General features: G+C 36.2%; 1 protein-coding gene across 3 annotated transcripts in view; it reads right to left on the bottom strand.

Annotated features, from left to right (window-relative positions):
* The window catches only part of SLC38A11 (solute carrier family 38 member 11), a 28035-nt gene extending 16949 nt beyond the window's left edge, over positions 1–11086 (bottom strand). For 2 of the 3 annotated variants that reach the window (XM_072040902.1, XM_021272074.4), the window contains exons 1-7: positions 10948–11086; positions 9217–9334; positions 8749–8823; positions 7422–7556; positions 6081–6146; positions 4334–4440; positions 3714–3793 (exon numbers count right to left, since the gene is read on the bottom strand). In XM_072040902.1, the coding sequence (XP_071897003.1) occupies positions 3714–3793; positions 4334–4440; positions 6081–6146; positions 7422–7556; positions 8749–8823; positions 9217–9334; positions 10948–10992 (626 nt within the window). In that variant the 5' untranslated portion in view covers positions 10993–11086. Of the gene's footprint in view, positions 1–3713; positions 3794–4333; positions 4441–6080; positions 6147–7421; positions 7557–8144; positions 8246–8748; positions 8824–9216; positions 9335–10947 lie in introns of those variants that run through there. The other variant, XM_013098971.5, reaches the window with a different exon arrangement.
* Between the last annotated feature and the right edge of the window lie 2734 nt (positions 11087–13820).

Consider the following 13820-nt stretch of genomic DNA (forward strand, 5'->3'; position numbering starts at 1 on the left):
AGAAATAAAATACAGTTTCTAGACAGGAAATAAAACTATGCATTTGAGAGGGTAGCTACATGTTGGAATGAGCAAAACACTTCAGTTGTTTTGGACTGAAGAACAGTGACAGACTACAAGTTTATTTTAACTGCTGGTTTGCACCTCATCAAGGAATACGTGGGAAATAAATTCATGTTTAATTCAATGACATAGACACAAAAATGTAAAATTTCATTTTATTCTATTATAAGGTAAAATATTTTTTGTTTCAATTTATACTTTTAGATTTAGAGATACTGAATATAACTTCAATCAATATAATGGGACATAACACATCAACTTTGAATCTCATATTAGATAAAGTCACCTTGTTTTTTAAAGGACATAGACAAGGTTAAGCAATACATCAGCCCCTCCTAGTTACAGCTGCTTTAGTCCCCTTTTTTCCTTAATGAACTGACAGGTCTGTAAGTGTATGGTAGCTTAGGTTTTAATTATTTTTATTATTTTTTTTTTTTTTTAATTTCACCAAATTAAAGTTTAGTTTTGCTCACTGTTGGCTTATATATATGAAGGAAAGAATCAACTTTCTACTTTCAAGTTATTTTACTGAACACTTGGTGTTTCATCCCTGTGATCAGCTGCCATTTAAATAATTCTCATGTCCTATTTATGCGTAGCAGATGCTCTTGAAGTTTTTCCTGTAGCTTTATGTATAATGCAGACACTGACATCGTGACATTCTTCCCAAAAGATGATCAAATTTATCTATCTTTATAGGATATATAAAGTATTTCTTTTTACGGCAAGGAATGTTAGTTTCATTTCTGAATCATGAAGTTACTTTACGCAGTATTAAGAAGTATCCACATACATCTACAGTTAGAGTTATTTCTAATACATTGGTTTTGATCATAGTAGAAAAACACGCAGCTACCAGCAGGGGGAAATAAAGCTAGGAATAGATCATCTGAATGTATTTTTATCTAACATCTTAAACTATTTGGAGTACACTTTGGGTCCAGAACACTGAATTTTATTTGCAGACATATTATGTCCTTCAGACAACAATCACAAGAATTATATTAATCACAAGCAAAACAAGAAAAGAGTAGCTTAGCTTCATTTGTTATAAGAGAAAGTAAAATAAACCAAGTAATACTTCAACAGAAATTAGTTATTGTTTTCCCCTGAGAGCTAACAAGGAAGTAACACTCCCAAAATGTCCCTGAACAACTCCCTCAACTCCCACAGCAACTATAAAATAAAACAAAAATGCAACACTCCAAAGACTCATAATTGCTGCCTACAGTTTCAAACACATCAAATCATTACAAACAATAGTATTGTTGCTTTGCTGATGGTCTAACAGAGTAGAAGATTTCTGGAAGGGAAATATTCTGTCATCTTAATATTACTTTCCATTAGAATCTGAATGGCACTTAAACAAAATTACAGTTTATCATTCCTGCACCCCTTAACACAAAGTAACCTTCACTTTCAAAAATCTGAAGTAAAAGGTAAGTGAAAAGTGCTCAGAGTAATTATCACAGTGGCAAGACTTTTGAATGGGATTCCACTAGACACTGATCTGAATCCAATACTTCTGAATGTATTCAATACTAACTCAGAAGATGGATCGAAAGCATCCTTTGTAGAAAGCATGAAACATGCAGTTAGCACAAGCATGCCAGATAACAGGCTGAAAAAAAAAAAGAAAGAAAGAAAAAAGAAATCAGAAATATGTTGACAAACGGAAAAATCAGCTGATAAAGTAGGATTCCGTACTTTAACAACAAATTCTACAGTTATGCAGTTACAGATTTCAAGAGAATGAGATGGGAAGGGACGGGGAGAGGGACATGACTATACCACAACCCAAACTTCACAAGAACAGAGTAAAAGAAAGGAAAGACTGCTATCTCACTGTTCTGCAGAGAAGAGGGCTCAGTTTCTATTCAGTTACAGACTTGAGGCATGTCCACAACACCATGTCATTTTGCAAAAAAAAGCAAACATCAAACCAGACTATATAAACAGGAACACGACAATCCCCAAGAGATAGTGAAAGGAACCTCGAGACACTTTGCATGTAAGATACATTAGACAATGCAGTAAAGACACCACAATCTCGTTGCTGTTTACAGAGAAGTTAAGGCAGCCATTTAGAATGATTAGAGGTATAAGAAATGACAAGATAAGACACTAATGGAAATGTTTGTTTAGTCTATAGAAAGGAATACCAAAGAGGGACAAATTACAGCTTTTTACAGGTTTTTAAGAATTGGAAGAGGAAGGAATAATTTGCTTTCCATATTCACTGTGATTAGGCCACAAAGCAATGAACATGAAATGCAGCAGGAGAGACACCATATGCAATTCAGAAAACTTCCTAAGGAAAGGCTAGTTAAGAACTGGAATGGAAAATTATGGAGTTGCCAAGAACAAACTGGACAATTACCTGTATGCAGCAACAGATCTACAGTCAATTCTGTCATGTTACACCAGTAAAAATTAGATATTCTCTCTTGACCCCATCAAGAATCCCTATGGCCATACAATTATTTTATTTTATTTTTTTCTGCATGACAGATCTGAGATTTTCTAATCAAGATTGAAATATATATTTATATATTATTTCATTATTCTCATTACAAAAAAAATGGCATAACTGAACAAAATATTATAAGAGGACTTATTAAAACTTAAAGTTTACATCTGTTTCAAACTGTAATATACAGTAAAAATAGACATTGATAGAATTATTGTGAGTTGAGAAATTGATAAGTTTATCAACCTAGCTTAATTTATGACAAGTATAAACGCAAAAACGGAAAAATCTCTAGAATTAAACAGTAAGACTTGAATTTCTAAGAAAGCATCATTACTTATTGTAAGAAAAAAAACAAAGACATGCACTACTTATATTTCCATGCAACACCACTGTTAAAAGGATTGTTACCATAGTAACAGGGTCAGGAGTAGCCACTATATACAGCTTCCTCTTTTGACATGGAATTTTGAGATTTTGCTTCCAAATACACCGTTAACATGGTAAGACAAACATGTTACTTAAGAATAACAGGGGTAGGCTGAAATTCCACACTATTCTGAGTGGATCATTTCTACAGGCGATGGCACTTCTCTAGCACAACTTTAGAGACTGCTATTAACTACACTACTTTAAGAGTACAAGTGATGCAAAACAGTTCTGCATGTTCATATTGTTTTCTCAAATGACAGAATACAGTTTTTGTTATTGTGTGGTTCACTTGTTTTCCTTATTTGTATTCAATTTTAATTATGAAATCATTGTATCAACAGAAGAAGAAATTCTGCTAAGATACTATCTATTTTAAGATTACAGATATAGGTCATCTGACAGTAATGGACAAAACTGAAGACTTCTCAAGTTATAGGCAACCTCACATGCCCTTTCAGGAACCAGCTGCTATTAGAGATAGCACATGTACTTTCCAATTCATCTCTAGTGTTGGTTTTTGTTTGTCTTTTGAGACTTTTGGTGACTTTGCTTATGTGAAATGGAAGAAAAAAGATAGGTAAGTTTTAGCAGTTCATTTTGTATTGCTATTAGTACAGATATATTTCTTTAAACAACTGTCTTTATCAAAACACCCATGCTCCAAAACTATGCAGATAGAATGCAAGACTGATATAACTGGTTATGTATGAACAAAAATTAACTTTATGGCAAGTATAAGAATACTTACACCTGTGGTCCCAATGTTACTGTCCTCACCATCACAATAACCAGGATGACAATGGTTAAAATCAGAGAAATAAGAGATACCTGTAAAACAGACAACACACAACTTCAGTCAGTAAGCTGCTGAAAGGTTCTCCTCTTAGCAGCCCAATTTATTTTTGAAAAAAGAATTGGTAAACAACTATATTTCTAAATATCATGTCAAATATTTATAATTATGAGGCTTGTCCTATACCATCACCTTTTTATTTGTTATTCTTGTTGAATAACTAGCCAATTGCAACTATTTGTCTAACTGTAAGAGATGGTTTCCATTTAAACATCTGTAATCAATGGTGCTCAGCATTTCAAGATCAGGCCTACATCACTCACTGCTTAAAAAAAAAAAAAAGATTTCTACTAACAGTAGATGGAAAAAATCTAGTGATTCATGTAGGAACCAAAGTTTTGCTTAAACTATTCGAAGTTCTCTGATATTTCTTGGGACAGAAGACAGTCTGAAATTGTAAAATATTTAATATGCTCTAGAGCTGGATGGAATTCAAATACATTAGGTCATGACTGGCACTTGTTTTCTAATGGCACAGAGAAAAGTGAACTAAATCAGCTGCTATTATGATTTACCTTTCCCAATTTTGCTATGTCACGATATAAAGATAAAGGCAAGGTAAAGATGATGGTGGTAAGAAGAATTATGAAGTGACGATCTGTAAGTATATTATCCGGACCAACTAAAATAAAAAGAGAAAGAAAATTATTCCACTAAGAGACTGATATAAGGAATAGATTAGTTGCATTCAAAGGACTAGCAATAACAAACTTTAATGTTGACCAAGCTTTTATCTCCTTTATTCAAAATAAGAAAGTGAAATGAAGACTAGGCATTAACGAACATAGGGGAAGCCATACACAGCACGCACATAATCACCAGAATTCTGCGATTTTAACCTACAATGCATAACACGAGTGATATATCAAACTTTGGAAGTACGACATTTGAACATATAGATGAACATGAATTTCTTTCATCATGCCTGGGTCAATGTTGCCAGACTGCAAGTCTAATGAAAGAAACATCTAATGCTTCTTTCTGCTATTTACTGCTGAGGATTTTTTGACAGCGTTGAGATAGTCACTGTTCTGTTGAAGATACAGAGATTCTTAAAGAATGATCCTAAAGTTCAATCTGAGTGGTTCATTTGAGCACCTCTTTTCTTGTTGTCACCTGCCCTCCAATTGAAAATTACAGATTACTACATGAAGGCAACAACATCATAACAACCTCTGCAATCAATTGAATTATTCTGCATAACTGGTGTTTTTTTTCCAAGCCTACTTAACATGAAATATCTCACTTTTAGTCAAATTAGAATGAATGATGTATCAAATTCTAGACAAATTAGAATGAATCAGCTTGCTGAATGATTTTGGCTGGAAAGGGAGTGGCAGTTGATATGAAAAGATAGTGTACAGTTCCTTTATCCTTTGGAACATCATAATGCCTTTCCTCCAGTCTTCCCAGGCAGGTGAAAAGATGTGACATACTGTTGATTCCTCCCATTAAAGAAGTCATATGATTATTAGATATTATTAGGTATTCACTTTCACTATCAACCTGAACAGAGTGTGAGAATTCAAACTGAATTCCACATGTTGCAGGTTTCGCCATCTGAAAATAATAATCTCACCTAAGGAAATCAAACAGTTCATAGAAAAACTAATTTCCAGTTCACTCCAGACATGCTCTTTTCAGTTTAATTTGCCAGAGAAAAGTGTTTAAGTTTAGCTGGCTTTGTGATGAAAAAGATGACAAACATGCACACCAATGGACTCCACTGATTATGCTGTGAAAATTTACAGCGGCAGAAGGGTAAGAAGCACCTGAATTAAGATCTTTAAAAGTTCTTACAGAATACTAGAAGTTATATATGCAGTTTATGACCAACTATATAGATATAGTTAAGTAAGAATTAAATCCGTTATATTATTTGCAAGTTATCCAGAATTGTTCACTGAAGTGCAGTTTTAGTATTCAAGTGTAGCACATTCAACAATATGACAAAATACAACCTTACAGTCATATCACTGTGAGACTTCTATGTGCTTAGTGCATTGATGCACTTAATCTTTACTGACAGAGTCCAACGACCTAAGGACTTATAGTCCTTAGGATTTACAGTTTTGAGTTTCTTTTTTGTTTAAAAAGCACTCATACAAACATGATTTAAATTCTTAACTTAATATTTAAGAGTAATTCAGACCCAAAGTAATAGGTAGATATTACTTCAGTCTGACACCGTATAAGCCCCAAAGACGCTACATTTGTACCTAATAATTCTTTCCCATTCTGAAATTTTTAAATGCATCTTACCTCCAGGAATTCTCAAAAAAACTTTAGTTAAAGTGTCTCCTGTTATTATGTTGTAACTAATCATAGCTTAAAGAAAATAAAAAATTGTTAGTACAAATAAAATAGAGAACATTTGATAAATATTTAAATACATGTAGTACAATACTCTGTAGACCTTAGGATTATGCTACTATCACTCTTGTATGAATTCTAGCTAGCACCTAACAACTTTTAAGATTCAGGCTTAAAACGAATGTTTTAACAGTCTCCTTTATTTATTTTTAAAATATACTGCCTGAGAAAGAATCCAATCTGACAAGCAAGGCCACTGTGCTGTTTTCCCATATAAACTTAATTCAGAAGGGACTAAAAAAGGATTTTAGAATTGCCTTGTTCATTTCCAACTTCAGTTTTTGGTCAGTTTATCTCCAAATTCCTGTTTCAATTAAGTTATGTTCCTGTGTTAATAGAATCAGTCCTGGAATCAAATGCACAGGACTTCCTAGCTCATGTAAAAGTTTGAAATCTTTCCACCAGAAGAAAGGAGAAAAGATGAAGATAGCAAATAGGGACTTCCATTCCTTCCTCTCATTAATAAGAGCTGTGACTTTAATACTCATATTTCATTTGTATCTTATTTTACACTGGAAGTACCTGTGCTACATAAGGAAACAAATTCAAGCACATACATTTGCATAACTAGTTCCAAGGTAGAAATTGAGAACTTTACAATTCTTTTTTACGTTCTCTATGAAATAATAATCACACTCTCTTAAGTCAACACTAATGGATCAATATATTCATAGGTAATTCACACTTTCAGTTCATGGGATGAAGCTTGATGAAGTAATTCATAGGAAGGCGCAATGCTGTTGCCCACAGTAACACTAACCTGACTTGCTGAAAAATCTTGTCTACCTAAAATGACATTAAAATGACTTCCGATTGACTAATCCCAAAGGGAAAATTTTGCTCCGGGACTCTGCAGGCACCAAATCCAGTCTCTTGGTGTCTATAATCCTTACCTCCTGTAGTCCTGTATGAAACGGTGCATATCAGATTCCTCATTCTAGAAGAGTCTCCCCTCTTTTTATTTCTCATAGCTACTTTTGTCGTTAACTTTTAACTGTGTGATCCCAGATTTCTGTGTTGTTACATTTCACTTAATTTCTATTATTCTGGTCCTAAGATTCATTGAATTCTTTCCATTATTCACTACTCAACAACTATTTATTTAAGGAAAGAGGCATATACAGTATATTCTTTACAGAGTTCTTAATATTTAAGAAGTGAAAGAATAAGGTAACATGGAAAGTCTTATTATTTATAAAACATTAAAATGTATATTTTATGTGATCTTACCAATAAATGGATATAAAAATTGAAGAGTTGAAAGAATTAGATAACCTATAAAACCGTATGTTTTTCTGACCAGCTCTTGATAGCTGTTGGTACTAGAGAGATTTCCTCCTTTGATCAGTAATATAATGGAATAATCTGTTAAAAAAATAAAATTGTTAAAGACAGCACGAACCATCTAGCAGGTACTGTTCTTTTCTACTCCTTAAAAAAAAGTCTGTAAGGGAAAACAACAGCATTGGGAAGAACAGTGAGGAAAAATCTTTTCAGAAAGAATTTAAATCCACCAAGATCTGGAGCTGTAGGCTCATATGGTAAGGGAATTCTGCTTTTCCCACTAAGGGAAAGCAGAAACAGCCTCATTTTAATTAGTATCCAGTGTAGTTCAATGGAAAACTGTTAAAAGCACCAAAAACCAGAAAATTAAATTAACACAGAGGTATATAAACTAAATATAATGTTTGGGTATATCCTCTTAGTGGCTAAAACATGAAGAATGTCAGTGTCAATTTATCTTGAAAACCACAGATAGAACCATTCTCTTCTATGAAGCAATCTGCCTTGAGACAGAGCTGATGTCACAGATGGAATTACTCTGAGACAGTATCTCAACCTTTTATGAAGAATAGTATAAAATGCTGCTGTTATTTGAAACTATGCTTTAGTGATCATTTGAGCACCATGGGATTTTCCAGTCTGGATTAGTTATAGCGCAGAATTTATTACCTTAGAGTAGATGTCTTGACAGACAGTAGCTAGACCTCGTCTATTCCTCATCTGGCTTTCACTTAGCTTGTAATCTATGCTGCGATAGGAACAGTTCCTTTCTGTGAACAGTATCAGTGTTTATTATCTTCTAGGAATGACTAAAATTATGAAACTTTCAGACTTTACAATTTATTTTTGAAGGTAAATCAATGAATTTTTGATGAATGATATTAAAATATTCAAAATCATAGAACACCCAGAGATTTTAATTCTGTGGTACATTTGAGTAATACAATCCACTCAAGGTTCAGTGTCTTAGATGAAAAACAGCAGACTAAAATAGGTGATTATGAGACACAAATAAGAGCTATTCTTCCAAATGTCACCATGACCTAGTCGAAGAAACTAGGCTTCACCAAATAAAAGGCACACAAAAAGCAGCTTTATATGTTGTACAGTATAATTCTCTACTTTTACTAATCTGCTCAGGGGATTAGTGAGGTGAGAAAAAAATTCCTCATTTTTATTAAGTCACAAACATGATTAAGTTATCATGAAGCTCAAAATCATCTAAACTTTGCAAGACTGATTTTCACTTTACAACAAACTGCTTTTACAGTACCTGTGATATAGGCAACTCCAAACAGAAGCAGTACACCTAAGGGAAAACCAGCTTCTTTCATTGAATACGGCAACCCTGTAAGCAAGAAAGCATTTTTGAACATTTACAAATATTTATTTGTGATGACCAAAATAATGAAATATTCAGATTAAAATAAATTCTTTCAATCTTCCAAATTGGACCATCATGCTTAATCAATGTGATTATTTTTAGTAGACCAAGGGCTGCTTAGCCACAAACCTGAGTCAGCACCTGCTCAAACAGTACTCCAGTCATTATGGCAGAAAAGGCTGAAGGGTACTTACTACAGTGAGACCTGATCTCAGATGACAACGCTGGATTTTCACATAATAAAAGAACAGACAAAAATCTTCAGCAACAGCATCAGAAAAATAAGAGGACAGCTTTTCTCAACACTGTAGTCATGCATGTATAAACAAGGATGAATAATGAAGAAAATACACTTACCTATAATGCCTGATCCTATAATGGAGTTGATAATGTTAAATCCAGCTGATGCCAGATTACTCTTTCCTCCTTTATTCCTCAGCTTACTAACCAGAGCTGTTTGGTCATCTGTTTCTATCTGTTTCAGAAAGACAATGATAGAATTAAATATGAGAACAAGGATTATACATTTAATATAGCTGATTCAGGAGAAAACAAACAAAAAAAAAAAGCTTTCATAGGTTCAGATTTGTAGAGGTATTTTGATAATTAAATCCTTTTTTTTTTTTCTTTTCTTTTTTTCCTTCCCCAGTGAGAAATCAAAGGAGTGTTAGGCATCTAATTCCTTTATAAGCCCGGCCGATAATCTTCTGTACTTAATTCTTCTCTGAAAAAAAATATAAATGGAAGAACAGAAATCTATATAAACTGAGAGGTAGGCTGTTAAAGAGCTTTTTAGTCATAATTAATATTTCTGCCTTTGGAACAAGCAGTTTTGAAAATAGTTTGGCTAATCTGACTGGTCAATAAAAACACGCCCCTAAGCTAAGGGGAACAAAATCAATTTCAAGTCACTAGTAATGTATGCCAACACCTGGTGATGTTCGAATTGGCTAACCTCACAAGGTTTCTATGGAAAAGTCTGGTACAAAGTAGAGTTTGAGGCACACATTTGTAGTTAGTGATTTCTCCCCTTCTGGCAGTAACCAATGGAAGGTGCCCAGAAATAGTATCTTGACCCAGCTTTCAACATTTTGTGTATCCTGGTCTTCCTGAGGCAGGCATGTCCTTGTTGTGTTACATTCCTCAATGGATTGCTCTTTCAGTTTGCCCTTTTTTTAAAATTGTAAATGTAAATGTAAATTTTTTTAGCAGTCCTGTGGCCACAAGCTCCATGTCTTAAGTATGCATCGTATGAAGAGACAGGTACTCTTCTTTGTTCTGAATTTGCCACTAAATATTTCCACTTGGTGCTACAAAAATATTTACATCATCACAGAAAGACCAACCATCACTTCCTAGTTATCCTCTCCATACCATAGCTAGTTTTACAGTTAACATCCTTCCCCTGCTCTTTCTGTTGCAGAATTATGAGTGGCCCATTTTAGTTCACTACTCATTCGTGCAGCAGGAGCATCACTGTTATTCTCTCATGAAACTTTAATACCTTCTGTACAGCACATGTGGAATTGTACTGAATAGAAGAGTCCAGTTCCCTCATTTCAGTCATTACTAGAAAACGCATACAACATGAATACAACATTTGCTGTACAGCTCATAGACTCCTTCATGAGTCTTGCCCCCACCAGACAGATGGGCTCTTGGTGGGGCTTCCGCAGGGACCAGCAGAAGGAGCAGTAGACACAGCACAGCTAGGGTCACACCCATGGCAATGGGCCACCAGGACACCAGGTGCTTGAGCTCTGGAGAGAAGCACAATTACAGCTGTGTCAAGAGGCCACGGTTCTGCTATCTTACATGAGTAAGACCCATCCGCTAGCTTTCTTTTTTTCTTAATTCCACTTCGTATTTAGGACTCATTTCTTCCTCACATGAGGTAGAGCAAAAATCAACCGAGGTGAGAAATCCACAGCCACTGTCAGTGCCCTCCAGGGAGGCATATAACGCTATAAAGCAGCCGCGGCGCCCCTCAGGCTCCCTACGACGAGGGGCTGCGGGAGACGAGAGGAGAACCGCCGCCTCCCCCCGCACCTCACCTCACCTCACCGTCCCCAGTGCCGCTGGGCTCACCTGCGGAGCAGCGGCCGCCGGCAGCTCCGGCCCGCCGCGCTCCATCGCCGGGGGGACGCGGTGCTTCCCTCACGGTGCCACCGAGCTGCTGCAGTTCGCCGCTGCTCCCTGAGCCCTCCCAGAGCCCGGAGAGTCAGAGGCGGGCGAGTCCTCCCGCTCCACCCGGGGCCGCGGGGCAGCCTGCGGGGGGGCGGCGCGGGCTCCCCTCAGGCGGCCGCCTCCCGCCACTTGGAGCGGCGCAGAGCCCCTCAGCCTGGGTCCTGCCCGCAGCCCCGGCGAGGGGGCTCTCCTTCAACTCCTCCTCAGTTTGAAACGCGGCCCAGAAAGTAAGCTCCTCTACCTTGAACTTAGGACACCCCAAGTTCACAATTTCTTACTTATTTTTTAACCCTGAATGCACATATAGAGCTTTCTGTGTAGGGTGCATAGGTGCATAGCTGAAAGCAGCTCCGCTGTCAAAGCTGTTTTTTTTTTTTTTTTTTTTTTTTTTTTTTGTATGTAGTTTTCAACATAGGGGTTCTTTACTAGGTCCTGCTGCTGTATTCATTATTTTTTCTCCTCAGGTGAGGTAAGTTTCTTGAAAGAATGCTAAATCAGCAGAAGGAGGGTAAGCCAGGTACAGAATGTGCTGGGGTCACAGGCTGACCCCTAATTAAAAGAGGTAAAATTACAGGGCCGAAAACTCAGAATCTCTAATTACCTCACTTATTGTGAGTTGAGACCAGGCAGCCTCCAGCTGAAACATATTCTGTCAGCATTCAGGAAAAAAAAAAAAAAAAAAGACACACAAATGTGTATCTTAAGCAAAACCATATATGAAGTAGTAAACAACAGAAGTAATTACAGATATTCATGTGAAGAATTACTGGAGGCAAAATATAGCTTATGAGGGTCAAAAAAATAAATTTGTGAATTTAAGGCAATGACTGCAGGGCCCCATCAACAGAATTTGAATGCAAGATTTTAAACTATTAAATCATTAAGGTAAAAAACACTGAGAACAACTATAAAACATAGCAGCAGAAAACAGAGCATGCTAATTTGCTTTATACAGTCTTAAGAACACATATTTAATAATGTTTTGCTAGGGCAAGTTGCAGTGGTTAAAGGAGTGCATCTGCTGTGCATCAGTCATTTTGTCCTTAAAGGTTCTATGATGCATGTGATTTAATGTGAAAAACAAAATGAACATAAAGAACGTATATGACATTTTTGTTCAATAGCTTAAGCACATTAGCTTCAGTTCCTTCAAAAGAAATCTCTAATCAACTCCATGACAAGTTACAATCTGACATGTATTCTTGTGTGACCAGTCAGATGACATGACTCAGCAGAGAAAATTTTGGAGGCCTAAGGTACAAAGAAAGTTCCTGTGATTTAGTAGCAATGCTTTTTTTTTTTTTTTTTTCCTCCCTTGGTTTCTACAAAGAATGCTGTGTTTAAACAAGGAACGAAGCTGATGCTGTTTTAAGGCAGAGTGTAAAGCTGATGTTGTTTTAAGGCAGAGTGTAATAAAGCCTTATAAATATGGTAAAGTATGGTAGGTTTTTATGATGCTGTTCAGACAGATTCTGTATGTTTGTTAAGTAATGTAGCAACTTCCATACAAAGCCTTTTTATCCAACACCCACATGCTGTACAATAGTCCTTCTGAGTTCTGTGATTTTATTTTAATTCCAGTTTGGAGTATGCATTTATTACCTCAGAAAATAACTTCTGTTTTGTGCAAATGCTTTCTCCTGTTTTTCCCTGTTGTTAATCAGATACATTCCTCAGGCATTTATTTGGTGCCAATTAAGTCAAGCTCCTACCACACAGCTCTTAATGTGTGAGGGGACCAGTGCCCAAGTGTGACACCCACTTAATTAAGAGTCTCAGAGTTTCAGTTATATCAGTCATATTGGCATGATTTAGAGAAACATTTGTAAACTTACAAGCTTTCATTCAGCATATTAGCGAAAGGAATTGTTTTTTCCCCAGTAATGGTGTAGAGGGTTTTTTTTCTGCACTATGAGACTAGTCTCTGGTCACTTGGATTGCTCTGTGCTTTGGGATGTGGTTATTGTATTAAAAGCTTAATACTAGCTTTTCTCTTCACAATGAGAGTAATAGTTCACTGTGAAAAATTACCGGATTCACCAGAAGTCCATAATCCAATGTTTGCATTATGTTCTTTAGGACCTTGCTGCAGGACAGCAATTGTTTGCACAATTGTTTACCCCTGTGGTTGTGGAGGGCCGTGCTATGAAGGATGCCAGCATAGATAAACCATAGGGGAAGGACAGTTATCTAAAAAAGAAGGCATCTTCCAAGCAGGAGCACACAAGGAAGTTGTGTCCAAAGGGATGGGATCATACACCTTCAAGACAAATGTGAAAACGCATAAAGGTGGGCTAAAAATGAGACAGAGGAGCAACCAGCAAAAAGGAATATTAATTACGCTAATGTTTATAAGCAGAAATCCTGCAAGAGAATCCTTAAGACCCACATAGAATTAAGGTTTGGGATGGGGAGAGAGAGGGGAGAAAGAACAATTGTGATAAAGCCAGAACAGGAAAAGGATTTTTTTATTTTTTATTTTTCCCCTGGGGAGTATTTTTGGGAAGATTTCCATGGCAGAGCTCTTTCCATATGGAAGACAAGGCAGAGAATATGCCTCAAACTGAATTATCATAGAGTGAATGGAAAAGACAAGCAATAATGATTTGAAATGATGAAATGTAGTCATCTTGGAATCCTAAATTTATTTGTACCCTAGGGACAGCAAGTGGTGAGCTTCTGCTTAATAAGAGTTGTGCTCAGTGGTATTGGAAAATGGCCAAGGTGGCTGCCTAAAAAGACTCCAGGAATGATGCAGGAAACTACATACCAGT

The sequence above is a fragment of the Anas platyrhynchos genome, chromosome 7 (assembly GCF_047663525.1).
Source record: "Anas platyrhynchos isolate ZD024472 breed Pekin duck chromosome 7, IASCAAS_PekinDuck_T2T, whole genome shotgun sequence".
Lineage (NCBI taxonomy): Eukaryota > Metazoa > Chordata > Aves > Anseriformes > Anatidae > Anas > Anas platyrhynchos.